At 44.1% G+C, this 27924-nt stretch overlaps 1 protein-coding gene and 1 long non-coding RNA gene across 4 annotated transcripts in view; one reads left to right on the top strand and one right to left on the bottom strand.

Moving 5' to 3' along the window:
• Positions 1 to 798: 798 nt before the first annotated feature.
• LOC147578407 (uncharacterized) lies at positions 799 to 19419 on the top strand. Its single transcript, XR_015255170.1, has 5 exons — positions 799 to 2212; positions 2338 to 2560; positions 8281 to 8336; positions 16128 to 18396; positions 19310 to 19419. It is a non-coding gene; the product is annotated as an uncharacterized LOC147578407 (long non-coding RNA).
• STEAP3 (STEAP3 metalloreductase) overlaps positions 17389 to 27924 on the bottom strand; it is a 53276-nt gene continuing 42740 nt past the window's right edge. For all 3 annotated transcript variants that reach the window (XM_025935264.2, XM_086718443.1, XM_086718442.1), the window contains exon 5: positions 17389 to 20217. In XM_025935264.2, the coding sequence (XP_025791049.2) occupies positions 19936 to 20217 (282 nt within the window). In that variant the 3' untranslated portion in view covers positions 17389 to 19935. The remainder of the gene's footprint in view (positions 20218 to 27924) is intronic.

Consider the following 27924-nt stretch of genomic DNA (forward strand, 5'->3'; position numbering starts at 1 on the left):
TGCCTATATTGTTTTCTATTACGCTTAGTGCCTTTTGTGTCTTGTTGGAGTCTTTCTCTGCCCCTTTGTCATAAAGATGTTCTGTACTTTCTCCTTTAAGTGTTAATGTTTTACCTTTGAAGCTTGAGTCTTTATCTGGAATTGTTTTTAGTAAATGGTGTGAGGTGGGATTTTTTCTCCACATATGTAATCAATTTGCCAAGAACCATTTATTATCATTACCTCCTTTTCCCCAGTAACCTGCAATGCCACGTTGGTCATGCCATATTCCACCGACTCTAAGAAGCCATGTAAGATGTAACATGATTTTGGTGCAGCAATAAAAGGCAAATTACTTTAGATTAAAAAAATGACATAATGCTCTCTTCTCAGTTTATTTGAAAAGCAGTTTCATCATAAATCACTCTTCTGAACCCATATAAGGAGAATGTTGATTAAATTGGTTATGGTATTCTTAAAATTTCTTCCCATTTACTTCTGAATCATTTTCTTTCTTTTAGCTGGGATATAATTCACGTATCGTAAAATTTACCTAGTGGGGTGCCTGGATGGCTCAGTCAATAGAGCAACTGACTTTTTTTTTTATTTTATTTTATTTTTAACGTTTTATTTATTTTTGAGACAGAGAGAGACAGAGCATGAACAGGGGAGGGGCAGAAAGAGAGGGAGACACAGAATCGGAAGCAGGCTCCAGGCTCTGAGCCGTCAACCCAGAGCCCAACACGGGGCTCGAACTCACGGACCGCGAGATTGTGACCTGCGCTGAAGTTGGACGCTTAACCGACTGAGCCACCCAGGCACCCCAACTGACTCTTGATCTCAGGGTTGTGAGTTCAAGCCCCACAGTGGGCGTGGAGCCTACTTTAAAAATAATAATAAATAAAAATACAGTAAAACCTTGGTTTGCAAGCATAATTCATTCTGGAAACATGCTTGTAATCCAAGCACTTGTCTATCAAAGCGAATTTCCCAATAAGAAATAATGGAAACTCAGATGATTCGTTCCACAACCCAAAAATATTCATATAAAATGATTAAAATACTGTAATATAGAAATGAAGAAAATAGAAAATAGTAAGAAAAATAAATTAACCTGCACTTGCCTTTGAAAACCTTTGTGGCTGGTGTGAGGGAGAGGAGAGAGGAGGGTTATTGTGTAGGACAGCTTTCACTATCACTAATGGAATCACTGCTCTCTATGAATCTTTTTCTTTTTTGTGCAACTTTTTCTTTTTGTACAACTTACCAGGGAACCTATCCAATGACACTTGCTTTGGCCTCCTTTTGAGGATTTCGCGGAAATGTGACATTGCATTGTCGTTAAACAGATTCATTGCTCGCACTACTACAGACTTATACGGGTGGTGCTTTTCTACAAGATTTTGCGCTGTTTCCCACATTTCACACATCTCCCTGATCTCGTTTGAAGTGAGGGATTCCTCTACCTTTTTCTCCTCCTCCTCTGCAGACGACATCTCCATTGGTTTGTCGGTGGCCAGCTTCTGCCTATCTTCCTCCACCAGCTCTTGAATGTCGTCCTCATTCACTTCCAGTCCCATGGTCTTCCCCAAAGACACAATTTCATTGACAACGGGTGGCTCGTGTTCATGGCAAGCCCCTCTAAGAAGGCAAGAACACAATCAGGCCACAGTTTTCTCCAAGCAGAGTTGAAGATTCTCTTTCTTGGTAACCCCATTCCAGGCTTCATCGATGATCTTGAGGCAGTTCGTGATGTGGAAATGATTTTTCCAAAACTCTTGGAAGGTGAGGTTTGTTCCTTCGGTCACCTCGAAGCATCACTGACATAGTACTTTGGTGTAAAGCTTTTGAAAGTTCGAAATGACTTGCTGTTCCATGGGCTAGAGGATTGGAGTGGTGTTGGGAGGAAGGAACTTGACTCTAATGAACTCAAATTCCTCCAGTAAATTGCTTTAAGAGCCTGAAGGAGGAACAGGAGCATTATCCGTAACCAGCAAGGCTTTGAATGGCAAATTCTTTTCTAAAAGGTATTTCTTCACTGCAGGGCCGAAGACCTCGTTGATCCACTCACGAACAAGATATAAGTGACCCAAGCCTTGCTGTTGGACCTCCACAGACCGTTTAACTGGCTCTTCTGCACCTTGCATTTCCTGAAGGCTCATGGATTCTTGGAATGATACAGGAGCAGGGGCTTGACTTTGAAATCCCTGCTTGCCTTAGCACAAACAGGAGGGTGAGATGGTCTTTCACGGGCTTGTGACCGGGCACTGCATTGTCTTCTTCTGTAATGTAGGTCCTCTTTGACATCTTTTTCCAAAAAAGCCCCATCTAATCGCAGTTAAAAACTTGCTTCTGCAGGTAACATTCAGAAACCATGAGCTTCTGGAACTTGATAGCGAACGCCTCAGCTGCCTTAGCGTCCAAACTCGCACCCTCTCGATGCCTCACAACACTACGGAAGCCACTTCTCTTAAAGTTATCAAACCATCCCCTGCTTGCCTTGAAGCCTTCTTCGTTTTCTGTTGACGCACCTGGCAGTTTATTTACGAGGTCAGCACACACGGCCTTTGCCTTCTCGCAGGTAAAGTTCTCGGTCACAGTATCACCTCCTAGTTGCTTCTCCTTTATCCAAACCAGAAGCAACTTTGCTACATCTTCCAGAACACATGGCCATTGCTTTGATATTCTCATGACTCCTTTTGCTGTATCTAGGCCCCTTATTTCATCTCTTCTTTAATATTGTGCAAATGGTCGACATAGATTTCTTATAAAATCTTGCAGTTTTGGCCACTTGTGTAACTTGTTGTACTTCTTTTTTTTTTTTTTTTTTTCAATGTTTATTTTATCCTGAGAGAGAGAGAGAGACTGAGAGCGCAAGTGGAGGAGGGAGCAGAGAGAGAAGGAGACACAGAATCTGAAGCAGGCTCCAGGCTCTGAGCTGTTGGCACAGAGTCCAATGCAGGGCTTAAACCCACAGACTGCGAGATCATGCGTTAGTATTTTGATAGGGATCGCATGGAATCTGTAGATTGCTTTGGGTAGTACGGGCATTTTAACAATATTAATGCTTTTAATCCGTGAGCATGAAATATCTTTCCATTTGTGTTGTCTTCAATTGTTTCCCATCAGTATTTTATAGTTTTAGTCTTTAACTTAGTCGGTTAAGTTGATTCCTAGGTATTTTATTATTTTTGGTGCAATTGTAAATGGGACTGTTTTCTTAATTTGTTTCTGCTACTTTGTTACTAGGATATTAAAACACTGTTGATTTCTGGGTATTTTGTATCCTGCAACCTTATTGAATTCGTTTGTTACTTCTGGTAGTTTTTTTGTTGAGTCTTTAGGATTTTCTATTTATAGTGTCATGTCATCTCCAAATAGTGACAGTTTCACTTCTTCCTTACCAATTTTGATGCTTTTAATTCCTTTTTCTTGTCTGATTGCCATGGCTAGGACTCCTAGTACTGGTTGAATAAAAGTGGTGAGAGTGGGCATTCTGGTCTTGTTCCTGACCTTAGAGGAAAACCTCTCACTTTTTTAACCATTTTTAATATCATATTTTTTTTAATATGATGTTAGCTGTAAGTTTTTCCTATATGGCCTTTATTATGTTGGGGTATGGTCCCTCTAAACCCACTTTGTTTAGAGTTTTTGTCAGGAATGGATGTTGGATTTTGTCAAGTGCTTTTTCTGTATTGGGATGATCGTATGATTTTTATCCTTCATTTTGTTGATGTGATGTATTACATTGATTGACCTGCAAATATTGAATCATCTTTGCCATCCTGGAATAAATCCCACTTGATTGTGATGAATGTATTGTTGAATGCAGCTTGTTAATATTTTGTTGAGGCTCATTTGCATCTGTGTTCACTAGGGATGTTGGCCTGTAGCTTTCTTTTTGTTTTTGTGGTGTCTTTGTTTGGTTTTGGTATCAGGGTAATGCTGGTCTCATAGAATGTATTTCAAAGCTTTCCTTCCTCTTTATGGGAATAGTTAGAAGAGAAAAGGTATTAATTCTTCTTTAAATGTTTGGTAGAATTCACTTGTGAATCCATATGGCCCTGGACTTTATTTTTTGGTAGCTTTTGATTACCAATTTAATTTCATTAGCAGTAATCAGTAATGAATCAGATTTTGTTTCTTCCTAATTCAGTTTGAAAGGCTGTATGTTTCTAGGCATATATCCATTTCTTCTAGGTTGTCCAATTTGTCAGCAGATATTTTTTTTGTAGTATTTTCTTATAGTCCCTTGTATGTTAATTGTTACTTCTCTTTCATTTCTGATTTTATTTATTTGGGTCCTTTCTCTTTTTTTCTTGATGAGTCTGGCTAAGGACTGATCAATTGTATTTATCTTTTAAAATAACCAAATCCTGGTTTCCTGGTTTCACTGATTTTTTTTACACTTTTTTTTTTCCCATTTTTTGTTTGTTTGGCCTCTATGTATTTCTTTTGCTTCTGTTCTGATCACTTCGGGCTATCTTTGTTCTTCTTCTAGTTCCTCTAGGTGCAATGTTAGATTGCTAATTTGAGATTTTTCTTGTTTCTTGAGTTAAATTTATTCTTAAGTATTCTAGTATTTTTGATGATACTATTACTGGAATTGTTTACTTAATTGCATTTTTGTATTGTTCATTGCTCAGATAAGAAGTACAACTAATTTTTATGTATTGATCTTCTATCCTGAAGCCTTGCTGAATTCATTTATTAGCTCTTTTAGTAGATTCCTTAGAATTTTCTATATACAGATCATGTCATCTGTAAATAGAGATGATTTACTTCTTCCTTTCCAATCTGGATGCCTTTTATGTCTTTTCTTACCCAGTTGTCCAGGCTAGGGCTCCAGTACAATTTGGTGAGACTTGTAAGACAAGACAAGGTCATCCTTGTCTTCCTCTTCATCTTAGGAAAAAGGCATCCAGTCTTTTGCCATCAACTATGATGTTAGGTAGGGATATTTCATATAAGCCCTTTATCAGGCTGAAGAAGTTTCCTTCTATACTTAATTTATCCTGTATCTTTACCATGAAAAAGTGTTGGGTTTTTCACATGCTTTTTTACACATCTAGTGAGATGGTTATGTGATTTTTGTTCTTAATTCCATTAATATGGCATATGGCATTGATTTTTCTACTTGGCCATGATTTGTAACATTTTTTAATATGTTACTGGGTTCAGTTTTCTAGTATTTTATTAAGGATTTGTTTTGAGTGTCTATATCTATAAAGGGTATTGATCTGTAGTTTTCTTGTGATGCCTTTGTCTGGTTTCATTGTCAGGGTGATAATGGCTACCTAGATGGAGCTGGGAAGTAAGTGTATTAGTGTATTAGATAGGCTGCTGTAGTAACAAAGTACTACAACCTGGGCGGCTTGACCAATAAAAATTCATTGTCTTATAGTTCTTGACTCATATAGTCTCATAGTTCTCCTAGGTCTAGAAATCTAAAATCAAGGTGGCAGCAGGATTGTATCCTTCTGAGATGGCCAGGGAAGGATCTATTCAGGCCTGTCTCCTTGGCTTGTCGATGGCCATCTTCTTCCTGTGAGCCTTCATATCATCTTCCTTCTATGTTTACATCTATCCAAATTTCCCCTTTTTATAAGGACATAAGTCAGATTAGGGCCCACCCTAATGACCTTACTTTAACTTACTTCCTCTGTAAAGATCCCATCTCCAGTGCCTCAGTTGCTTAGTTGGTTGAGCTTCCAACTTTGGCTCAGGTCATGATCTTGCGGTTTGTGAGTTTAAGACCCGCATCAGGCTCTGTGCCGACAGCTCAGAGCCTGGAGCCTGCTTCGGATTCTCTGTCTCCCTCTCTTTCTGTCCCTACCCTGCTTGCACTTGGTCTCTCTTAAAAATAAGTAAATATTAAAAAGAAAACATAAAGACCCCATCTTCACATGAGGTCACATTTTGAGGTACTGGGGATTAGAACTTCAACATGTGAATTTGGGGGGAACACAGTTCAACCCATAACAGGAAATGTCTCATATTTTCTATGTCTTGAAAGTATTTGTGAAGGATTATGATTAATTTTTCTTTAAAATTAGTTAGAATTTACTGGTGGAGCCTCCTTCTCTAGGTCTTTTCTTTGTAGGAAGTTTTTTTGATCACTAACTCAATCTTTTTACCTGTTATAGGTTGTTCAGATTTTCTTCTTGACTTGGTGTCAGTAGTTTGTGACTTTCTAGGAATTTGTCCTAGAAATCTATCTAATTTGTTGGCAGACAATTGCTCATAGTATTCTCTTATAATCTATTTTATTTCTGGAAGGTTGGTAGTAATGTATCCACTTTCATTTCTGATTTTAGTAATTTAAGGTTTCTTTCTGTTTTTCTTGCTCAGTCTAGGTTTGTCCATTTTGCTGATCTTTTTAAAGAATCGATTTTTTGTTTTGTGAATTGTTTTTCTCTATTGTTTTTCTCTTTTCTGTTTTCCTTATTTCCACTCTCTTTTCTTATTTTCCTTTCTTCTACTTTTTATGGGTTTCCTTTGCTTTTGCTTTTTTAGTTTCTTAGGTTACTGATTTGAGATGTTTGTATGTGTGTATGTATGTGTGTATTTATTTAAGTTTAATTTGAGGGAGAATGTGTGAGTGAGAGAGAAAGAGGACAGGGGAGGGGCAGAGAGACAGGGAGAGAGAGTATCCCAAGCAGGCTTCGTGCTGTTGGCAGTGTAGAGTCCGATGTGGGGCTTGATCTCATTACTGTGTGATCATGACCTGAACCAAAATCAAGAGTCGGACACTTAACCGGCAGAGCCACCCAGATACCCCTATTTCTTCTTTTTAAATATAAGTATTTATACCTATAATTTTTCTCTAAGCACTGCTTTAGCTGTATCCTATAAGCTTTGGTATATTGTGGTTTTGTTTTCATTCATCTTAAATTATTTTCTAATTTCTACTTGTTATGTGTTCTTTGCCCAGCTGGTATGTTGCTTAATTTCCACATATTTGTGAATTCCCAAAGTGTTTTCTGTTGTTTTCCAGTTTTATTCCACCGTGGTTGGAGAACATACTTTGTATTTCAGTCTTTTAAAATGTATTGAGACTGGTTTTGTAGACTACTGCATAGTCTGTCCTGGAAAATGCTCCATGTGTACTTGAGAACGTATATTCTGCTGTTGTTGGATGGAGTGTTCTATAGATATGTGTTAAGTTTTGTTGGCTTATAATATTGTTCAATTCTTTGATTTCTTTATTGATCTTTTATCAAGATTGTCTACTCGTCACTGAAAATGGGCTCTTTAAGTCTCCAACTATTATTGTTGAGTGGTCTGTTTCTCTCTTCAATTCTGACAGTTTTTACTTGATGCATTTTTATTGTTAGGTGCATATATGCTTATAACTGTTATAAATTCTTGATAGGTTGATGCTTATTACTATGAAGTGTTGTCTCCAGTAACAAATATTGTCTTAAAGTCTAGTAGTCTTTTATTGTATAGTCTTTCATGATACAGTTCTGTTTTTTTTGTACTGTTTGCCCAGTGTATCTTTTCCCATCCTTTTACTTCCACCTATTTGTGACTTTGAGTCTACTGTGTGCCTCTGCAGCCAACAGGTAGTTGGGTCATATAAAACCAAATTCGTTCTGCCAATCTCTGCCTTTTAACTGGAATTTTAAATCTTTTTACATTTAATGTAATTACTGATAAGGTAGGATTAATGACTGCCATCTTGCTATTTGTTTTCTGTCTTCTTTTTTATTCCTCGGTTTCTCCATTCTTTCTTTCTCTTGTGTTAAATAGACATTTTCTAGTGTGCAATTTCTTTTTCTTTTTTTTTTTTTATTAAATTTTTTTTTTCAACGTTTATTTATCTTTGGGACAGAGAGAGACAGAGCATGAACGGGGGAGGGGCAGAGAGAGAGGGAGACACAGAATCGGAAACAGGCTCCAGGCTCCGAGCCATCAGCCCAGAGCCCGACGCGGGGCTCGAACTCACGGACCGCGAGATCGTGACCTGGCTGAAGTCGGACGCTTAACCGACTGCGCCACCCAGGCGCCCCTCTAGTGTGCAATTTCAATTCCCTTGTCATTTCTTTTACTATATATTTTAACTTATTTTCTTATTGGTTGTGTTGGGACTTCTAATTGATATATTACCTTATAACCATTTAGTTTGGGTTAATAACCAACTTGTAACCAACTTGGTTTCAATAGTAACTTCATTTCAGTAACTTTGCTCCTGTTTATTCTGTCCTCCCTCCTTTGTGCTGTTTTACAAATTACATCATTATACACTGTGTGCCCATCAACACAGATATGTAATTATTGCTTTGTGTTGTCTTTCAGATTGCAAACAAACTAATATGTATTCACTCCTTGGTGAATCACAGAAACTACACCAGGTGAGTTGTTGAACAAAATCCAGTCATTATTGCTTGAGGGATAGTTTTGGTTTCCATCACTGGGATGTTACACCTGTAGGGTCTTTTGCCTGAATTCAGAGATAAGCTAGAAAGAAGGGCTTGAGGAAAAATGTGGGTCAAAGGTCAGTGGGTACAAGCAGGTACGCAGGCCAGGTTTTGGGGTCTCGGTGACAAGATGAGAGAAAGAGTTACAAATAAAGGGTGTATTTGTGTATTTATCTCTGTAGTTACCTTTACCAGTGTTCTTTATTTCTTCATGTGGATTTGAGTTATTACCTAGTGTCCTATTAATTTGTCCTGAAGGACTCCCTTTCGTATGTCTTGTAATAGCAGATATGCTAGTGATGAATTATCTCTTATTATATTATATTACATTATGTTAATTACATTTATTATATAAATTATATATATATACTAATAATATTAGTTTTTGTTTACCTGTGAATATGTTCATTTCTTTCATATTTGAACATATTTCTAATGGGTATTTGGAAGTTTTTTTCTGTGAAATCTGGTATCTGGTCATTTTCACAGGCAGTTTTTGTTGCCTTATTATTTTTTCACAAGGTATGGGTTGTATTTTCCTGTTTCTTGCATGCCTCCTAATTTTCTGTTGGAAACTTAGACATTTTAGATAATGTAGTGTATAACTCCTCCACACACACACACACACACACACACACACACCCAGGGCTTTTTATTTTTATTTTATTTTTATTTGCTTGTTTGCTTTTTAGTGAGTGGATTATTTTAATGACATCTATTTCCTCCCTGCTGTACAGTGTATTCCCAACTTGGAAATACCCACAGTTCCCTTGGGATGACAGTGGTGTTGGTAGGGTTCTTCTTCTTTCCCTGACCACAGTCTAGCTGTTAAACTCCACTAACTGCTAGATGATTGCTCTATTGTTTCCAGTAATGCCCTGGGGCACAAATTGTTCTACAGACTAATCCAATCAAAGTGTGGCTCCTTAGAAGGAGTAGCTTCTAAGCTCTGTGTTTGATATTTGTTCTGACCCCAGGAGGGTTCCTTCCCGCCATCTCTCTCCATGGTTCTCTTGTAAACTAGCCAGCTGACAGCTAGGCTGTATTTTCTTAAAAATCCATGAAATCTCCCCATTGCCTTTTTTCAAAACCTCCAGTGTTCTTGACAGCGCCCTTAGGTTTGAACTTCTCCATGCTCTGTTGAAAATGAAGTCAGTTCCTTTGGGAAAAGATTAGGAGCTCTCCCATTTTATAGCCTGCTTCTCTGGCTTAGACAAATCGCTGAGCCAGGGCTCTAGAGCTATGCGTGGGAACAATGGCAAGCTTCTGAGTCCAGCTCTAGGAGCTGAGTAATGACTGTAGGGTGGTGGCAGCAGCCTGAAGTCTCTTTGGTTTGCCTCTCCTGGCATGGAGCCACTACCTCATGAGCTGGAACAAGGGTAATTGGGGCCCAGTATTCTCAGCATGCCATACCCAAGGTAGGGGCCTCTGTTCTACGAGTGGGGGCTGAGCAGAAGAAAGGAGGCTGCACCTCTCAACAGTACTTGCTTGGAATTAGCCTCAGCAATAGGAAGCTGGGGATACAATGGGAAGCCCTGAAGTTCTGCTTCTCCTGGGAAGAGAGCTCTTTACCTGCTTCAGCTGGTGGCCTGAGGTTCTTGGCTGCAGCATTCTGGAGTGTTCACCTTACCGAGCTGGAAGAGGGAGAGAGGGAGAGGTCTTGGTTCAGACACCACACACTTGCCTTTCTTACCAATTTTGGGGGGTAGATTTTCTTCTATGTTTTGTCATTTGTGATTTGCTAAAGACCATTTCCAGACGCCTTAAATGCTTGGTTTAAAAACTAATTTTCACCAGTTTCATTAGGGAGTGGTCAGTGGAGCTCCTCACACTGTCATGCTGAAGTGAATCTCCTTGTCCCTCATATGGCAAGTATAGTTTTGCTGGATTTAGAATTCTTGGTTGACTCTCTTTGTCTTTCAGCAGTTTAAATATGTCATCTTTCTGCCTTCTGGCCTCCCTCAGGCTTCCATAACAAATACCATAGACTGGGTGGCATAAACAAATTAATTTCCTCATAGTTCTGGACCCTGGAAAGTCCAGGATTCAAGGTCCAGCATGGTCAGTTCCTGTCTCTTTGTTGATACTGTTTGGTGAGGGATCATTCTCATGCTTCTCCATAGTTATTTAGACATGATTTCCTTTAGTTATTCAAACGTATTTAAGAATAGCTCAGGGTACCTGGGTGGCTCAGTTGGTTAAGTGTCTGACTCTTGATTTCACCTTGGGTCGTGATCTCGAGGTTTGTGGGGTCGAGCCCTGTGTCAGGCTCTGTGTTGACAGCATGGAGCCTGCTTGGGATTCTCTCCCTCTCTCTGCCCTTCCCTCCATCTCTCTCAAAATCAGTAAAAAAATATTTAAAAAAAATCTTTAAATAAAAAGAATAGCTAAACTCTCAGGGCACCTGAGTGGCTCAGTTGGTTAAGCATCTGACTCTTGATTTCAGCTCAAATCATCTCACCATGGTCTAAAATCAAGGCACCCTCCCCCACCCTCTCCCTGCTCCCAGTCAGCTCCAAGCTGGGCATGGAGCCTGCTTAACATTCTCCCTCTCCCTCTGCCCCTGCCCCCCCCCACTTGCTCTTTCTCCCTCTCAAAAAAAAAAAAAAAAAAGAAGAAGAAGAAGAAGAAGAATAGCTAAACTCTCTTATTACCTATAAAGATTTGTAGATTCTTTCGGGTTTCCAGTATAGGAAATTATTACTTGTAAATAATGAGTTTTGTGTCTTTTTCTCTTGTTCTATATACACCATTTGTTTCATGTACTATTTTCTTCTTTCGCATTGGCTAGTACCTCTGGCACAATTCTTTTTTTTTTTTTTTAATGTTTTATTTATTTTTGAGAGAGCACAAGTGGGTCAGAAAGAGAGGGTGACACAGAATCTGAAGCAGGCTCCAGGCTCTGAGCTGTCAGCACAGAGCCCAACATGGGACTTGAGCCCACGAACCATGAGATCATGACCTAAGCCGAAGTTGGATGCTCAACCCACTGAGCCACCCAGGCAGCCCCTCCTCTGGTACAATCTTAAGTAGGAGTGGTGATCGTGAGCATTTTTGTTCTTGATTGTAAGTGAACTGCTGCTAACATTTCACCATTAAGAATAATATTTGCTGTAAAGTTTTAATAGATTACCTTTGTTGGATTAAGGAAATTCCCTTCTATTCCTATTTTGCTGAGAGATTAAAAAAAAAAAAATTAAACCCACACACAGACAACTTTTTGTTTGTTGCAATCTCTCAGTAATGATAAATTTCCCTATATTTCCTCCCTTTTTTTGCTTTATGTATTTTGAAGCTGCATTATTAAATACATACAATTCTAAAATATTTAAATCTTTATCATTATACAGTGACTATCTCTATCCCTAATAATGTTCTTTGACATAAAGTGTACTTTATATAATAATCTAGCCACCTCAACTTTCATTTGGTTTGTTTTTGCCTAACACATTTTTTACTATAGTTTTTAGTAAACTATATCTTTATAGTTTATCTTTAGTTTATCTATAGTTTATCTTTAGTTTTTAGGTATGCCACTTGTAGATAGCATATAACTATATTGAAAAATCCGATCTGGCAGTCTCTATCTTTTAACTCAAGAGTTTAATGCATTTGTATTTATTGTGATTATTGATATAGATGGATTTGTTTCTAACATCTGCTTTTTGTTTTTGATATCTGCTGCTTTTTCTATGCTATTTTTCTTTTCTTGCTTTTTTAAGAATTGAAATTTTTGTTTTATTTCATTTTTTCCTCCCCTTAGGATTTGGATGTTATATTTTAAGGTTTTTAATGGTTACCTTTGGCATTTTTCCAAGCTTAGTTCACAAAATCTGAATTGGTCCGTAATTTCTCCCACTCTCAAACAGATACAAGAGTCTCAGAACATTTTAACTCAGTCATTTACTCAGTCACCTTACATGTCATTGTTGTCTAGTCTTTTAGTGTGCCTTTTAAAAAAGCACCCATGTAAGTGGACATGATTATTATTTCATATAGACATGGCTTGTTTAGATGTACCTGTATGGTCACTATTTCTTTGCTTATCATTCCTTCTTGTTTTTTTGGTTCCCCGTTTGGGATCGTTTTCCTTCTATCTGAAGTGTACTTTTTAGTAGTTCTTGAGATCAGAACTATTGGTAAACTCTCTAATTTTTATATATCTGAAATGTCCTTATTTTGCCTTCTTTCTTAAAGATTAGTTTTGCTCTAAGTTGACATTTCTTCTCTGCACTTTCAAGATATTAGATCACTATTTTCTGATTTCCATTGGTTAAGTTTGTTATAATTTCATAACTGCAAATAACCTGTCACTTTTCTCCAGCTGCTTTTTGAGCTTCTTAGTGTGTCTGGGTGTGGTTTCATTGTCCAAATTTGTTTTCCTGCTTGATGGCATGCATTACACTTTCTGCTTTTTTTAGATTTCAGTCTTTCATTGCTTTTGGAAAATCCTCAGCCCTTATCTCTTTAAAATTTGCCTCTCTACCATTCTCTCATCCTGGGGCTCCATTTATTTGTATGTTAGACTTTTTCATTTTAACTTTTAACCTCTCTTTTGTTTTTTTTATCTATTTGTCTCTTTTTTTTTTTTTTTCATTCTGGGTAATTTCTTCAGCTCCAATTTACAATTCACTAATTTTCTTCAACCTGCAGTTAAATCCATCAAATTAGGTTTGTTTCCAACAATCTTTCATTCCTGAATTTTCATTTTTCATCATATCAAGTCCTTTCATTGTGCCTTATTTCTTATTTTTGTGATTCTATTTTTTAATCCTTTAGTTTATCATTATTCTCTATTGGATAGTTCTATTCTTTGAAGTCCTTGGGAGTTGTGTCTCTGCTGATTCTCACCTGTGGTTTGTTGATCTTAGATATGGAGCTTTCATTGGTTGGTCTGAACTGAGGTTGCTCTTCTCCAGAAAGGACTTAAATTTGCTTTTGCCAGGAGCCAAGGACAGCATTGTCTTATTTATTTGTATGTGCGTGCATGCTCCCATTTATTTTCTGCCATGGTGGTTTCTCTTACCTCCTGAGAGTTTAGCAGTACATTTAAAAGTATGTCTTTTGGGGCACCTGGGTGGCTCAGTCGGTTGAGCGTCCGACTTCGGTTCAGGTCATGATCTCGCAGTCTGTGAGTTCGAGCCCCGCGTCGGGCTCTGTGCTGACAGCTTGGAGCCTGCTTCGGATTCTGTGTCTCCCTCTCTCTGCCCCTCCCCCACTCATGCTCTGTCTCTCTCTGTCAAAAATAAATAAACATTAAAAATTTTTTTGAAAAAGTATGTCTTTTGTTCAGGAACTAGTTGCTGTGTAGCAGAAGACTCCTCACGAAGTGAAAGCATTAATGAATTCTCTAGTAAGGGAACAGTTTTAACTGTTTTTATTTTTATTAAAAAAAATTTTTTTTTAGCGTTTATTTATTATTGAGAGACAGACACAGAGCGTGAGCAGGGGAGGGGTAGGAGACACAGAATCCGAAGCAGGCTCCAGGCTCTGAGCTGTCAGCCCAGAGCCCGACACGGGGCTCGAACTCACAGACTGCGAGATCATGACCCGAGCCGAAGTTTGTCGCCCAACCAACTGAGCCACCCAGGTGCCCCTAGATTAGACCTTTAAAAGTAAGCTCTGCCTATGATAGAAATTATAGAAATAAGCTAGGCTTCTGGTCTGGTAAATGAAATCAACACTCAGTAAACAAGGGGTTGATAATTCACTTTACGGGAGGATTGACATAGAGGCTTTTGGTTGCGAAGTGTATCAAATGTTCCATTTGTGACTGCCCATTTCTCGACAGAGGACACAAACATGAAGCCAAAGAATTTTGCATAACTATTAGAGGTCAACCTGAACTCAGATAAAGGACCTGGAGTTACTACAGAAAGTGGTGGGGGAAACAGAATTTAACTGGGGAAAACCTCCACTTGGCACACTTTCCAGGAAACAAAATTAGTACGTTTCACCTTAGACAAAAAAATGTTATAAACCAGTTGTTTCATTTGGATAACCCCCTATTAAGCTTCCCTGGACAGCTCCTTTTTCACTTTATCCAACAATTATTTGTAACCTAGTTTTAAAAGACAGGCCACTCCTCCTTCTCACTGAAGCCACCTGTGCTCTTTCCATATCCTCTAGGACTTGGGATTCCCATTCTGTCTCTGTCTCTCGTCTTCAGCCACTCCTGTTTATCTTGTTCTTTTCCAGGAACACCCAAAACACGTTCAGATTAAAACCATGGAAAAAAAAAAACAAAAAAAAACGAGCTCTCTTTCTGTCCCTTGATTTCTCCCCAGTTACCAATCCTCTCTCTCTCCCACTTTATAACCAACTCTTGGATGAGTTGTCCAGAACTAGTCTCCATTTCCTTAGCGTCTCCATTCCTCCCCAGTCCTCCAACACCGCATCGACATTCTCACCGTAAAGTTTCCCTATTTTTGGGGCGCCTGGGTGGCACAGTCGGTTAAGCGTCCGACTTCAGCCAGGTCACGATCTCGTGGTCCGTGAGTTCGAGCCCCGCGTCGGGCTCTGGGCTGATGGCTCAGAGCCTGGAGCCTGTTTCCGATTCTGTGTCTCCCTCTCTCTCTGCCCCTCCCCTGTTCATGCTCTGTCTCTCTCTGTCCCAAAAATAAACGTTGAAAAAAAAATTAAAAAAAAAAAAAAAGTTTCCCTATTTTCAAATTCAGTGGACACTTACTGCTCTGCATGTTGCTTCTCCACAGCATTCAATACTGTTTCAGACACTCAGTGCACGCGTGTGCACGCACACACACACACACACACACACACACACTTCCTTTATCCCTTATTTCTTTTAAGTTTATTTATTTATTTTGAGAGATGCAAGCAGGGAAGGGCCAGAGGGAGGAGAGAGGGCATCCCAAGCAGGCTCCATGCTGTCAGGGAGACCCCAACATGGGGCTCGATCCCATGACCCCAAGATCACGACCTGAGCTGATATCAAGAGTGGACACTTAAGCAACTGAGCCAGCCAGGTGCCCCTCTTTAGCCCTTACTTTAAAATGTCAAAGGGACACTTGGTTGGCTCAGTCAGTTGAGCATTGGACTCTTGATTTTGGCTCGGGTCATGATCTCCTGGTTTGTGGGTTCAGGCCCCATGTCGGGTTCTGCACTGACACTGCAGAGCCTGCTTGGGATTCTCTCTCCCTCTCATAATAAATAAACTTAAAAAAATAAAATGTCAGTTATAAAGAAGGTCAACAATGTTGAGTATTATTGTATGTCTCCTGAAACCAATTACTGTATGATTATTACTCATAATAATTACTATTATCAGTATTGTATATGTTAGTGTAAATTATTTTCATTTTATATAAATGTATTTTTTAATTTTTTTAACGTTTTTTATTTATTTTTTGAGAGAGAGAGACAGAGTGCAAGCTGGGGAGGGCAGAGAGAGAGGGAGACACAGAGTCCGAAGCAGGCTCCAGACTCTGAGCTATCAGCACAGAGCCTGACGCGGGGCTCGAAGTCACGACCCGTGAGATCATGACGTGAGCCGAAGTCAGACGCTTAACCAAATGAGCCACCCAGGTGCCCCTCTATTTTATGTTTTAATTAAGACCTTATTATATTGATTTAAAAAGTATATGCATAGGTAGGTTCTATTGCTGAATTTCATTTTAGGTTAGTAAAAATAGTTTTTCAAGTATTCATTAGAAAAAGTTGGTGCTCGTCTGGTAAGATTGAGAATTTCTGCTCTAACGGTTCTAGCTTCCTCTTTGTAAAGACACCAGGGCAGTGACCCAGTAGAAGCAAGCTTCTGTACTTCCAACGGCCCACGTCATTGCTTTCGGAAAAGATTCAGCTTATCAAGTAGCTGAGTGATAAAACTTCTCTTAAACTTATGTGAGTTATTCTGGTTGTTCCTTAGTTCTTGTGTGAAACCACACAAGAACTTAATAATGGACATTCTATCACTTTTAAAGCTTAACTCTCTCACCGTGATGTGTGGAAGGACACAGAGCAGAAAAACAAAACTCCAAGCATGAGATTTGTTTTGTTGTTGAAAATTATTGTAGTGAAGTTGTTTTCTGACCATGGTTCTTTCTTTGGAAAACTCTTATCAGGGGCTCAAGGCCATCTTTCGGTCATTGTTCCCAGGAAATGGTTTTTAGCCACTAGACTGCTTTGTGCGTATGGGTTTTTTCTTCCCTATACAGTAAGCCAGTTCTGCTTCAGTAGAAAAGGTTGACTGCATGATAGGTGGCTGTTCTCTGAAGAGTTCTTGTTTTCTTGATGGACCCAGGACCGACTTGTGGGACCACCCAGGGGACATCCCACATGGAACACACAGAGCACAAGCCTGTGGCTCTGGTGGGGTGCGCGTTTGCTCCTTCTGCCTTTCAGAGAACAGGGGTCGCAGCCACATCTGCAGTGTGCAGGGGCACAGCTCTCCAGGGCAGCCAGGGGACCAACGTCCTGGGGAAGTTGGTAACAGGGCAGAGATGCAGCACAAGGGGGACGAAGGAAGCCATCTCAGCCCTGATCCCTGAGGATCAACACCATCCAGGGCACCTGGGAGCTTATTAGAAATGCACAGGTTTGGCTTCATCCCAGATCCGTGACTCAGAGCTGCGTTTGAACAAGATCCACATGCGCTCCTGTGCACATTCTAGTTTGAGAAGCACTGCAGCTCTCACCTGCATTCAAGGCTGCAGCCTTCTGACCACAGCACAGACACCACCCCCTCCAGGAAGCCTTCCAGGAAGGGGCTTTGGATGCCCCTTTCGCATCCCCCCTCCTCTGCATCCTGCCACCGCCACCACACTGTCACCTGGATCTTCTCCATGTCCTTCCTTGCCTGTTGCTGAAGATCTTCATGTCTACCCTTCCTCAGAGGTGAGCTCTAGCCCAGATCATTCTGTACTCACCTTGCATATTGCCTCAGAGCAAGTGCCAGTCAGAAGGCTCACTGAGCCAACGAGCGAATGAGTGGGCAGGTGATCGGCGGGACAGAAATAAAAGCCTGAAGTTCACAGAAGGTTAGGGGTTTATTTCTGTTGCTTCTTAGACAAGCCCTACAAGGTTTCAAACACAAAATACACAGACTGTTTCAATGGCATTGATTTCAAACCTCAGACCATGGCATTTAGGACTTCTGGAGCACATTGGTTCAGGCACTTTTGTACCCAGAGGCACATAGAATTTACCAGGCTGAAAGGGAATGACCCACTCTCATGGGGGGTGCTGTTGCCAGCTGCCTGGTGAGGTAGGGAAGAACAGCAGACACCAGATCAAGGCAGAACACAACCCCTCCCCCCCGCCCCGCCTTTCATGAGTTGACTGTCCAGTTGGTGGGTGGCCAGGTCCCCCGCTGCACCTGTTCCCTCCTGCCACCCCCACCTCGGAACCATTTTCTTCCCTTAGGAGCACCTGCAGCGGGAAGTGGACAGGGAAGGGGACGGAGCATGCTAGAATTTGCCGTGTGTCAGCATCTTTGGTATAAGGAAATTCCCTGGGCCCAGGGAGGAGGGCCAGAGAAGGAAGGCCACCAGTACTGCCTGGGGTTGGCGATCCTGGTGGATCCCAGTCGCCCATGTTCTCCTTGCTTCCAATCGGCAGGACACTGAAGGGCCCTCATTGTGTTAAGCAAATGCTGGAATCTGCGCTTCGCCTGCCTCCTTTTCAGCGAGCATCTCCGAGGATCACGGCGCCGCTTCATCGGGGCCCATGTGGAAGGCAAACTTCTGCAGCTCAGCCTTGCAGGAGCAGAAGGAAAACGTCTGCAGGAAGCAGACAGCTTCGCCTGCGCCACCTTCCCTCCATCAGTCACCGGCCTAATGAGATACTCTTGCACTTGGCTTTTTTTTTTTTTCCACCCCCTTTTCACTAAAAGACCCTAATGCGTTCTGCAGACATGAGCTCATGAAGCCTCTCTGGGGGAGGCAGGGGCATCCTCTTCTCGTAGCACTTGCTGGCTCGACTGTGCTCCTAAGATACCTGTGGCCCAGAAGACCCACACTCCCCATTTGGAGCAGAGGTCAGTGTTTGTCTCACTCGTGTCTTCCGTTGGGACCCTGTCCCCTCTGTGGCTACAGGTCCTTTTTTTTTTTTTTTTTTTTTTTGTGGAGAGGACAGATCATCCTGGTTCTGGGGTCGGGGGGCTCAGCCAAGAACAGCTATTTATCCACAGGGGAAATCACAGCAGTTTCAGTAGGAACCAGGAAGGGTTGGGCTTCGAGGACACGTGTCCTGCGGCCCTGGTTGGGGTCCAGCCTCTTGTGCTTTGGGGCAGCAGTCTGACGAGTTTGCAGCTTTGGTAGAAAAGACCCTCCCAACCATTCTGAGTGTAACTGACTGGGGTTGGTGATCCTTGGGGTCACCATTGCCCACGTGCTCCGTTTTCCCTGGAGCAGTGTGGAACTTGGAGCCAGTGAGGTTTTCTGGCAGGTTCTCTGCCTGGCAGCAGCAGAGGGCATCTGATGAGGTCCCAAGGTTTTTCCACAGGACCAGTTCAGCGGGGACAATCAGTCCTTCGGTGCCCTGGGCGGGTCTGAGAAAAGCCTCAGCTGTGATGCTGAGGGCTGTCTGCTACGTCTCCCCCTCCCCCTCGAACTGATTTCCAGAGGGCCTGCTCTGGGCCTTCCTAAGAGATATCCAAACTAATGATCTGAAAGGTGAGAAGGCACAGTGGTTTGAAGAACAGTCATCACCAACTTAAAGGAGGGAAAAAAAATTACCCTTGTTCTCAAGACGGTTCATTAGTGGCTCCTACGCGGAGGTGACTTCACACTCCTGCAGGAGGATCAATGTGTAGCCGCTGTGGTGACTTCTGACTTTCAGGAAAAAAAAAAAAAATCTCCCCAGCTCAAGGAGGATTAGAGGGGACAGCTTCGGCCCCGACCCCCTGCACCCCCTACCCCGCAAAGAACTCATCTTTAATTTGCTCCCAGGGCACAGACACCAGGCTCACCCCCCAGGGTCCTAGCAACCGCCTGACCTCCTGCTGCTGCTGAAGGTGAATGAGGGAGGAGCCCACCCCCTGCTCGCTGGCGACCCTTCCACCCTGTGATCCCATGAGGCTCCAGGCAGAGCTCTTATCTGCCCCCTTTGGGCTCCAACTCGACAAAAGCCTTGGGAAAGCAGCAAAAAGGGAGTGGGACACAAATGGATGGAATCCACCAAGGTACGAGCCTCTTACTGCCTTTTCTGTGCAAAGAGTGTGTGTCTATTTCTGCAGAGATCACAACAGTGTGAGCTGCTGTTCTAACATCTGGCTCTTGCTTTTAAATCTACAAGTTGAAATCTCAGGGGCTCAACTCTTTAAATATAAATGCAAATCCTGTTATATATATATATATGTATATATATATGAAATATACATGAACATATATATCACACACACACACGTGTGTGCCATTCTGAATGTTGCCACCTACATTGGTGTCCCAGGAATTCAGACCTCACACCACCAATGTGTGCACAATTTCACCGTCCTGCTCGATCGAGAAAAGCAGCCCCGACAGGCCCAGGGCACCGTCCTGCCTGTGTCTGGTTTCTGGGGCCAGAGGCGGGCACCTCACACGTGGCTCGTCTTCTGGGCCAGGGCGTGGTCCATCGGCAGCAGAAACTTGGTGGCACCGTCCTTCTCCCAGCCCCTCCGGATTCTGGAGAGTCTGCGGCTGAAGCAGGGCAGCAGGAACAGAGCTTTGGCCAGGATAACGACACAGGGCACCAGCAGCGTGAGCGTGAAGGTGGGAGGCAGGTAGAACTTGTAATGGCTGTCTTCAAAGGCACGGGTCCAGCCATAGGTGAGCGTGTGGAGGGTGCTCAGCACGAGGGCCACGAAGCCCAGGGTGGACTGCGGAAGAAAGGAAGGATGGAGTTAGGGCCAGGGGGACGACAGACGCAGCGATTCCACCAAAGGCTCATCGGCTTGCCTGGCAGAGGGGAAGGAAGGCGGGGGTTGCTTTGGTAGTCAAGACTCTGGGTTCCAGTCCCAGCCCCATGACCCCCTCTCTGCATGATCTTACTACTACTCCCTGAACTCTCTGAGCCTCAGTTTCCCCAACGGAAAAATGACAATCATGCCTCCAGCCTGCAGGTATGTAAGGACTGACTGAATCATGAGCATCTGATAAAGTGAGGCGGTTTCTTCCCCAAACTGTGTTATTCTGGCAGCCACCAGAGGACTTCTGATGGAGTGCAGTTCAAAGACGTTTAAAATTTTTTTTTTTTTTCAACGTTTATTTATTTTTGGGACAGAGAGAGACAGAGCATGAACAGGGGAGGGGCAGAGAGAGAGGGAGACACAGAATCGGAAACAGGCTCCAGGCTCTGAGCCATCAGCCCAGAGCCTGACGCGGGGCTCGAACTCACGGACCGCGAGATCGTGACCTGGCTGAAGTCGGACGCTTAACCGACTGCGCCACCCAGGCGCCCCTCAAAGACGTTTAAAAACATTGTACTAGTTTTGCTCATATTTTAACGTATCTTAGAGTACCAGGTGTCTCCCAGCATACCAAAGCCATAGTTTCACAAATAATAATCGGCCTGAGATGAGGGGAGATAAAAAGGTGAACTGGTTTTAGGTTGATTTAAAGATAAACACAAAGTGACAAGCGTACTTGGCAGGTGGCTTTGGCACCAGTCGTGACAGCGGCTCAGAGGCCTGCAGGCTGGGTCACCTGACGCTATTTGTGAAGCCCTAGGCTTGATGGGTGCCGGTCCCTCCCCTCCCGTCCACGCCCCGACTCACGAACACCTCAGCGGGAAACCCCACTAGGGCACTCTCCTGCCTGGAAGGGGATGTGCAGAGATGGAGACTCACAAACCTAAACAGAAGCTGCGGCCCGTAAATAGCTGGGAAGTGCTGATCTGTAGCTCTAGCCTCGGACTCTGTGGCAGGTCAAGTTCTGGTGGACGACAAATGAGGTGTTCCAGAGTCTGCTGTTGGTGGTATAGTCTCGCGTGACACTGTGACCCCGGGCAAGCCACTAAATCAGCCTCAGTGGGAAGTCCGTGCTTCCCAAAGCTGGAGCTGGAGATGTGGGGGAAGCGCTGTATGGATCAGCGTTCTGCAGCACCCCCCCAGACGAAGCCGGGGTGATGGACAGCACAGGGCACCAAGGGTTAGGGCTTCGTGGCAGGTGTGGGGGAGAGGCACTGGGCGGTACTGAGGAACCACCGAGAGATTTGGGGCAGGAGAGCCCTGTGTTCATTGCATAAGGGATGAAAATAGCAGGGACCTATCAAGCAGTGCGCACATTTGCATTTTCTCCAAGGAGAGCCTGTAAGGGTTTAATTGACATGCGGCAGTATGACGGTCCCTCAGGGTACTCTTTATGGGTTGCTTTTGAGCTTTCCACGGGGAAGCTACAATTGGGCCTCCTGGATTTCCTTCCAGCCCAGCTTGTCAGCATCGATCCAGGGGTTTGGTTGAGAGACGGTTTTGTCCGCACACCCCTCAGGCACGGCTCGAAGTGGGTCCAATTCTGCTACCGTGCCTCATTCTCGCTCCTCCCACCAAGATGTGACACCTCAGTATGCGAAAGAACATTGTTTGGGAGAATTGCTTACAGTACTTCTATGAAGAAACAAACATGTTCTAATGACTAGCCACTATATGTTCATAGAGAGGTTCCCAAGTACAGCATCTTTGAGCCCTGAAAAATACTAGTTGCCAGAAGACCCCCAGTTTCTATCCTCCTAAGCATCTCTGTTTTTCCTTAGCTTTTAACCACTTCAAGGATGTCTTTGTCCCATCTTTAACAATTTCCTGGTTCAACACAGCCTGTTGGGAAAAGCCATCGTTGCATCTGTGCTACTCCCCACAGTCAGGTCAAATTAAAATGGTCAGTCCCCAAGTGGAAGGCTCCCCACCTGCGAGTCACAGCCAAATCCTCGTCACTTCCTGAAGTATCTATCAAGAACGCCAAATCTCTTAGCAACTTCTGAACCACACCAACTTTTTCTTAGTTCTGATCTACTGATATTGAAGACTGGGGTTACAAAGGTCTCCAGCACCTTTGGAGTTAATATTTGGAATTAATATCCGCAATACATAGAGAACTACTAAACTCAACAACGGAATACCAAATGACACAGGGGCACCGGGGCGGTTCAGTTGATCAAGCGTCCGACTCTTGATTTCGGCTCAAGTGATGATCTTATGGGTCGTGAGTTCGAGCCCTGCGTCAGGCTCTGTGCTGACGGTGCACAGCCTGCTTGGGATTCCCTCTCTCTCTCCTTACCCCCATTCACGCTCAAATAAACTCGAAAAAGAAAAAGAAAAACAAACAACCCAATTCAAAAATAGGCAAAGTACTTGAACAGAAGTTTCTCCAAAGAAGATCTCTGAATGGGCAATAAGCAATGGAAGAGATGTTCTGCATCACTGATCATTAGAGAAATGCAAATCCAACCATAGTATGTTGCCTCGTGCCTGTTAGAATGGCTACCGTCAAAAAACCAGAAAACAAGTGTTGAGAGTAAATGGAGAAATGTGAGACCTCGTGCACCGTGGGTGGGAATATGAAAGGCTGCAGCTGCTATGGAAGACAGGAGGGAGGTTCCTCAATAAATTAAAAATACAATTACCATGGGCTCCAGCACTCTCACTTCTGGTATACACGCCCAAAGTACTACGAGCAGGGTCCTGAAGAGATTGGTATATACCCCATGTTGGTACCAGCACTGTGCCCGATAGCCAAAATGCGAGAGCAGCCCGAGCGTCCACCAACAGATGAATCGATAGGCAAAGTGTCATCACTCTAAACAGTGGAATATTATTCAGCCTTTAAAAAGGAAGGCAGTTTGGGGGCACCTGGGTGGCTCAAGTTGGTCGAGCGCCTGACTCTTGATTTCGGCTCAGGTCACAATCTCATGGTTTGTGAGATCGAGCTCCCGCTTCAGGCTCCTCGCTGCCAGCACTGAGCCTGCTTGGGATTCTCTCCCTCTCCCTGTCTCTCCCCTGTTTGTGCTCTCTCTCTCTCTCTCAAAATAAATAAATGAACGTTAAAAAAAGTGAAAAGGGGGGCGCCTGGGTGTCTCAGTCGGTTAAGCGGCCGACTTCGGCTCAGGTCATGATCTCGCGGTCCGTGAGTTCGAGCCCCGCATCGGGCTCTGTGCTGACAGCTCGGAGCCTGGAGCCTGTTTTGGATTCTGTGTCTCCCTCTCTCTGACCCTCCCCTGTTCATGCTCTGTCTCTCCCTGTCTCAAAAATAAATAAAATGTTAAAAAAATTTTTTTTTTTTAAGTGAAAAGGAAGGTAGTTTTGACACCTGCTCTGCCATGGACGAACCCCGAGGACATGATGCTAAGTGAAATGAGCCCGTCACAAAAAGACAAATACTACATCAGGGCACTTCTCTGAGGCAGTAAAAGTCAGAGACGGTGGAGTGGTGATTGCCAGGGGCTGGGGGTTGGGGACAGTAGGGAGTTAGTGATTAATGGGGACACAGGGTCAGTGTTACAAGATGAAAAGAGCCGTGGAAATGGATGGTGGGGAGGGTTGCACCGCAGCGTGGGTGTACTTAATATCACTGAACTGAACATTTAAAACTGGTTAAGAGAGTAAATTTTGTGTTATTTTACTACAATTAAAAAAAAAAATTTGAGGGGGAAGGAAAGGCCCCCAACACGGACCATCAGGAATAAATCTTGAACGAGCCAGATGCCACGCTGGGGTCTCTCAACCAGCTCCCCGGCCCCAAACTGTTGCTTCCCTAACTCAGGTGGATTTCCTGGGCTTTGCTCAGATGCCTGGGAAGTGCCTTTTACCCCTGAGTCTGGGACTGTGGTTTTCAGATCTGGTTACATGGTAAGATCGCCTGGGGGGGCTGGGGAATAATATGAATGCCCACGCCTGGCCCGGAAATGCAGACTAGATTGGTTTGGGGTGGGGCTGAGGCACCGTTAGCTTTTAGAAATTCAGCGATGATGCTCCTGTGCGGGGAGGACTAAGAACAACTAATTTAGGAGACTCTCATCACCCAAGCCTTTCTAGCATCAGGTCGAGAAGTCCCTGTGTGCCCTCTGCCCAGGCTATTTGATTAGGGTCAACCTGGCCCTATACCTGCCTTCCACAAAGATCCACTGAGGCCTTGATGGGCCCTCTGTACTGTGGGGCTGCCCCAGATGCTGGAGCAATGAGAACCCACCCAGGCCCAGGAACCTAGCCCCTGTAGCCCCAGTGAGGCCTCAGGTCTCCCTCAGTGACATGCCCCGAAGCTCCCTACCCATGTGGGCCACCACCGCCAGCTCCTAGTTTGGAGTAATGGATTGTGCTGGGCATGTGTACATGCACTGGGAGGGCCCAGAGATGCTGCTCCTGTTCATACGTCCTCATCCTTTTGCTATCCAAAATTCCATGCTGACCGATGGCAGCAAGCCCCAGCCTCGGGCTAACGGTTTACAGGGAGGGCTGAAAGTCAAAGACCAGCCAGTAACAAAGGGCCTCTTGACTTTCCAGTCCCAGTGGGACGCCTGGATGATCCCAGCGAGTCTGTTTTCCTAAAACTCTCTGTCCTTGGGAACGGTGTGAAGATCCCACACACTGCCCCCATCCCGACAACGCCTGTATTCCCCAAGCTAAAGCCATTTAATATTATTATACGTAAGCTCGTTAGCAAAAAAGAAACAGCCAGATTGTCGGTGGCTTCTGTTGGTACTCAGTTACTGTGGCACAGAGGGGCTTTGGCCAACTGCTCACAAAGCCAGGGTCAGAGCTGGTCTCTGTCATTATTTCAGGCTGGTGGCCGGAGTGGGCAAGGTCACAGGAAGTTCCGCTACCTTTGGGGCCGACCTGGGCTTCTAAGAGCAGAACCCCGATTTCTCTGTCCAGGTGGGCTACACTGATCCGGGTATTTTGCCATCTAACAACGTCTACCTGGCTTAGTAAGAGCATTTAGCACAGATGAGACCAAACCAAAGCAATAACAACAGCAAACAAAATTCAAAACTTTGAAAACAGTCCTAGGAACAAAAGGATGAACACCACCACAAGTCACTGGTCTGGAGTCAACACACCGTTTTGGTGACTCTTAGCTAAATAAACCATAGACCCAGGAGGCAGGCCAAGCCCATTGAGAACCATGGCTCTCCATGGTCGGTTTCTTTCTTTCTTTCCTTTCTTCCTTCCTTCCTCTCTCTTTTCTTTCTTTCTTTTTTTTTTTAAATATTTATTATTTTTGAGACAGAGAGACAATGCAAGCTGGGGAGGGGCAGAGTGGGGGGGACAGAGGATCTGAAGCAGCCTCCGTGCTGACAGCAGCCAGCCCGATGTGGGGCTCGAACTCACGAACTGTGAGATCATGACCTGATCGGACCTGAGTCAGACACTCAACTGGCCGAGCCACCCAGGTGCCCCTCCAACAGCCAGTTTCTAAGCCTTAGTGCCCTGCGGTGGTTATGTGTGGCAGCGGAAGGAGATGGGAGTGCTAATCTTATGGGGAAGGTTGCAACTTATCTCAAAACTCATTCAGCCGCTACTAAATACATGTATTGCGCATTTGACGTGTCCTCAGCTCACACCTTCCCGAGGACCACAGGAGGGGGGCACAGACATAAATGGGGACACTGATGCTCTGACAGGCTAAGAAACTATCTCACGGGGCAGCCACAGTCTTGGGACTGAAACCCAGATCTGCTGGCTCTACAACGTGTGTCCCCCACCACCCCCTACCTACCCCGCACCCCCCACCCCCCACCAGAGGTTACTACACATATCATGTGCACCTAAGTCCCCCAAGGCGCTTACAGAAACACACTTCTCGGGCTTCTGAGTCCATAGGTCAGGGGTGGTCTGGGTATCTATTTCTCCAAGGGAGTTCTGGGACTCCGAACTTTGTGATGGAGGCTTACGGGAACCATCACATTTTTCATTACTGCCCAGTACACAACCACGTATGCAAACGTGACTATTGGAAAAAATATCTATCCGGGGAACACGCAAGGCACTCTGACATTCTGTAACATCCTGTTTCGTTTTTAAAAAGCTGGTTGCGATCCACCAAATTGATTTCGTGACCCACCAGTGAGAATCGACCCCAGTTTGCCAACACTGCCCTGGACCATTCGGACCCCCAGGGCTGGAGTGTCTCGGCATCTCGTGAACTCAGAAATGGGTGGTTGGTAGCTTCGTCAGGGAGAGTGGAGATGTGGCCACACGCCCCAAGCATAATAGCAAAATGCTTTTTGTTTTCTTCCACATATCACCCCCACGGTGGCTCACGACACCTCTGTAGGCATTAACCCCATCTTCTAAGAGTGTAAAGCGAGGCTTGGGGGAGGGCGCGGGTCATCGGCCCCCAGCTCGAGCTGGGACAGGGGGAGGCAGAGCTGGACCCCGGGCTCCGGGCGCTGACGGTTTGCACTCTTGGGAGACAGAGCGTTTGATTTTCTGGACAGAACGCGGGCGTTTGACTTCCACAAGTAAAACCCTGCCATTGTTACCTACCCATCTCCTGGCCTCGCAACCCCCCTGCTCTTGCGGTGACAGAGGGGCTTCCATATTTAGATTTCAACTCTTAAATATGTAAAGTCGAGCGCGGCTGCCAAGGTTCCGGGCACCTTTTGCTAACAAAATCAAATCCTCTGGCTTTCTCCGGCAGCCAGAGCCGGGGCCTGTAATCTACAGCTGCTTAACGGAGCAACTTGCTGGTGAGGGGGGCAACCCGCCCTCTGTTTTAATTGTGGATGAACCCCGCACCCCAGGATACTCCGGGCAGGAACGGGAAAATCCCAGATTTGGGTGTGCGCCACATGAGGATTAGCGGCAGATAAATAAAATTCCTTTCTCCCCCCTCCGATGCTGGCCTGCGTTAGCCCCGAGTACTCCTCTGGGGACCTCTGGAGACGAGCAGAGCCAGGGAGATTCAGAAACATCCACTTAAAAAACAAAACAAAACAAAACAAAACCACCACAACTTTGTTTTGTTCTAGGGTATGTAAGCGTCCCCAGTCGGGAACAATTAATTTGGATTACGTAAGAGCACCGCTCTTATGATCCCTCTGCGGATCCTGCACCGTGTCCTCGCCACACAGAGAGGATGTGTGACAGATTTTTTGTTGATAATGGGGGTGGATATGATAGCTGTTCTCTGCCCTGATACAGTATCGATGGCAGAACCCAGCATTAGTCAGCACCTATCCACGGAGGGGATGAGTTAATCCACCAACACATGGGGGCTGACCGCGTACTTTGTGCAGAGAACAGTGGGAGATGCCAAAGAAAGATAAAAAAAAAAAAAAAATGTCCCTGTCTCAGTTGTCCTTTCAGTTGCAACGCGGCTGTGCCTGTCTTGTTCCCTGTCACATCACAGACCTAACACGACGCCTGGCATGCAGTAGGCGCTCAATAAGTATTTGCTGAACTAATACAGGTGCAAAGACCCTGTGCCGTCAGCGGCATCTCCTCAACTGTGTTTGCTGCAGTGTAAGTAACCGTTATCTGAAAAATCACAACAAAAAAACAAGACAAAACAAAAAAAAAAAAAAAAAGAAAAAACAAAAAACGGGGGAGGGAAGGGGCTAATGGTGAAATAAGTCAAGGTGGGTGTCTTGTAGA

The sequence above is a fragment of the Puma concolor genome, chromosome C1 (assembly GCF_028749965.1).
Source record: "Puma concolor isolate L17-30 chromosome C1, mPumCon1.1.hap2, whole genome shotgun sequence".
NCBI lineage: Eukaryota > Metazoa > Chordata > Mammalia > Carnivora > Felidae > Puma > Puma concolor.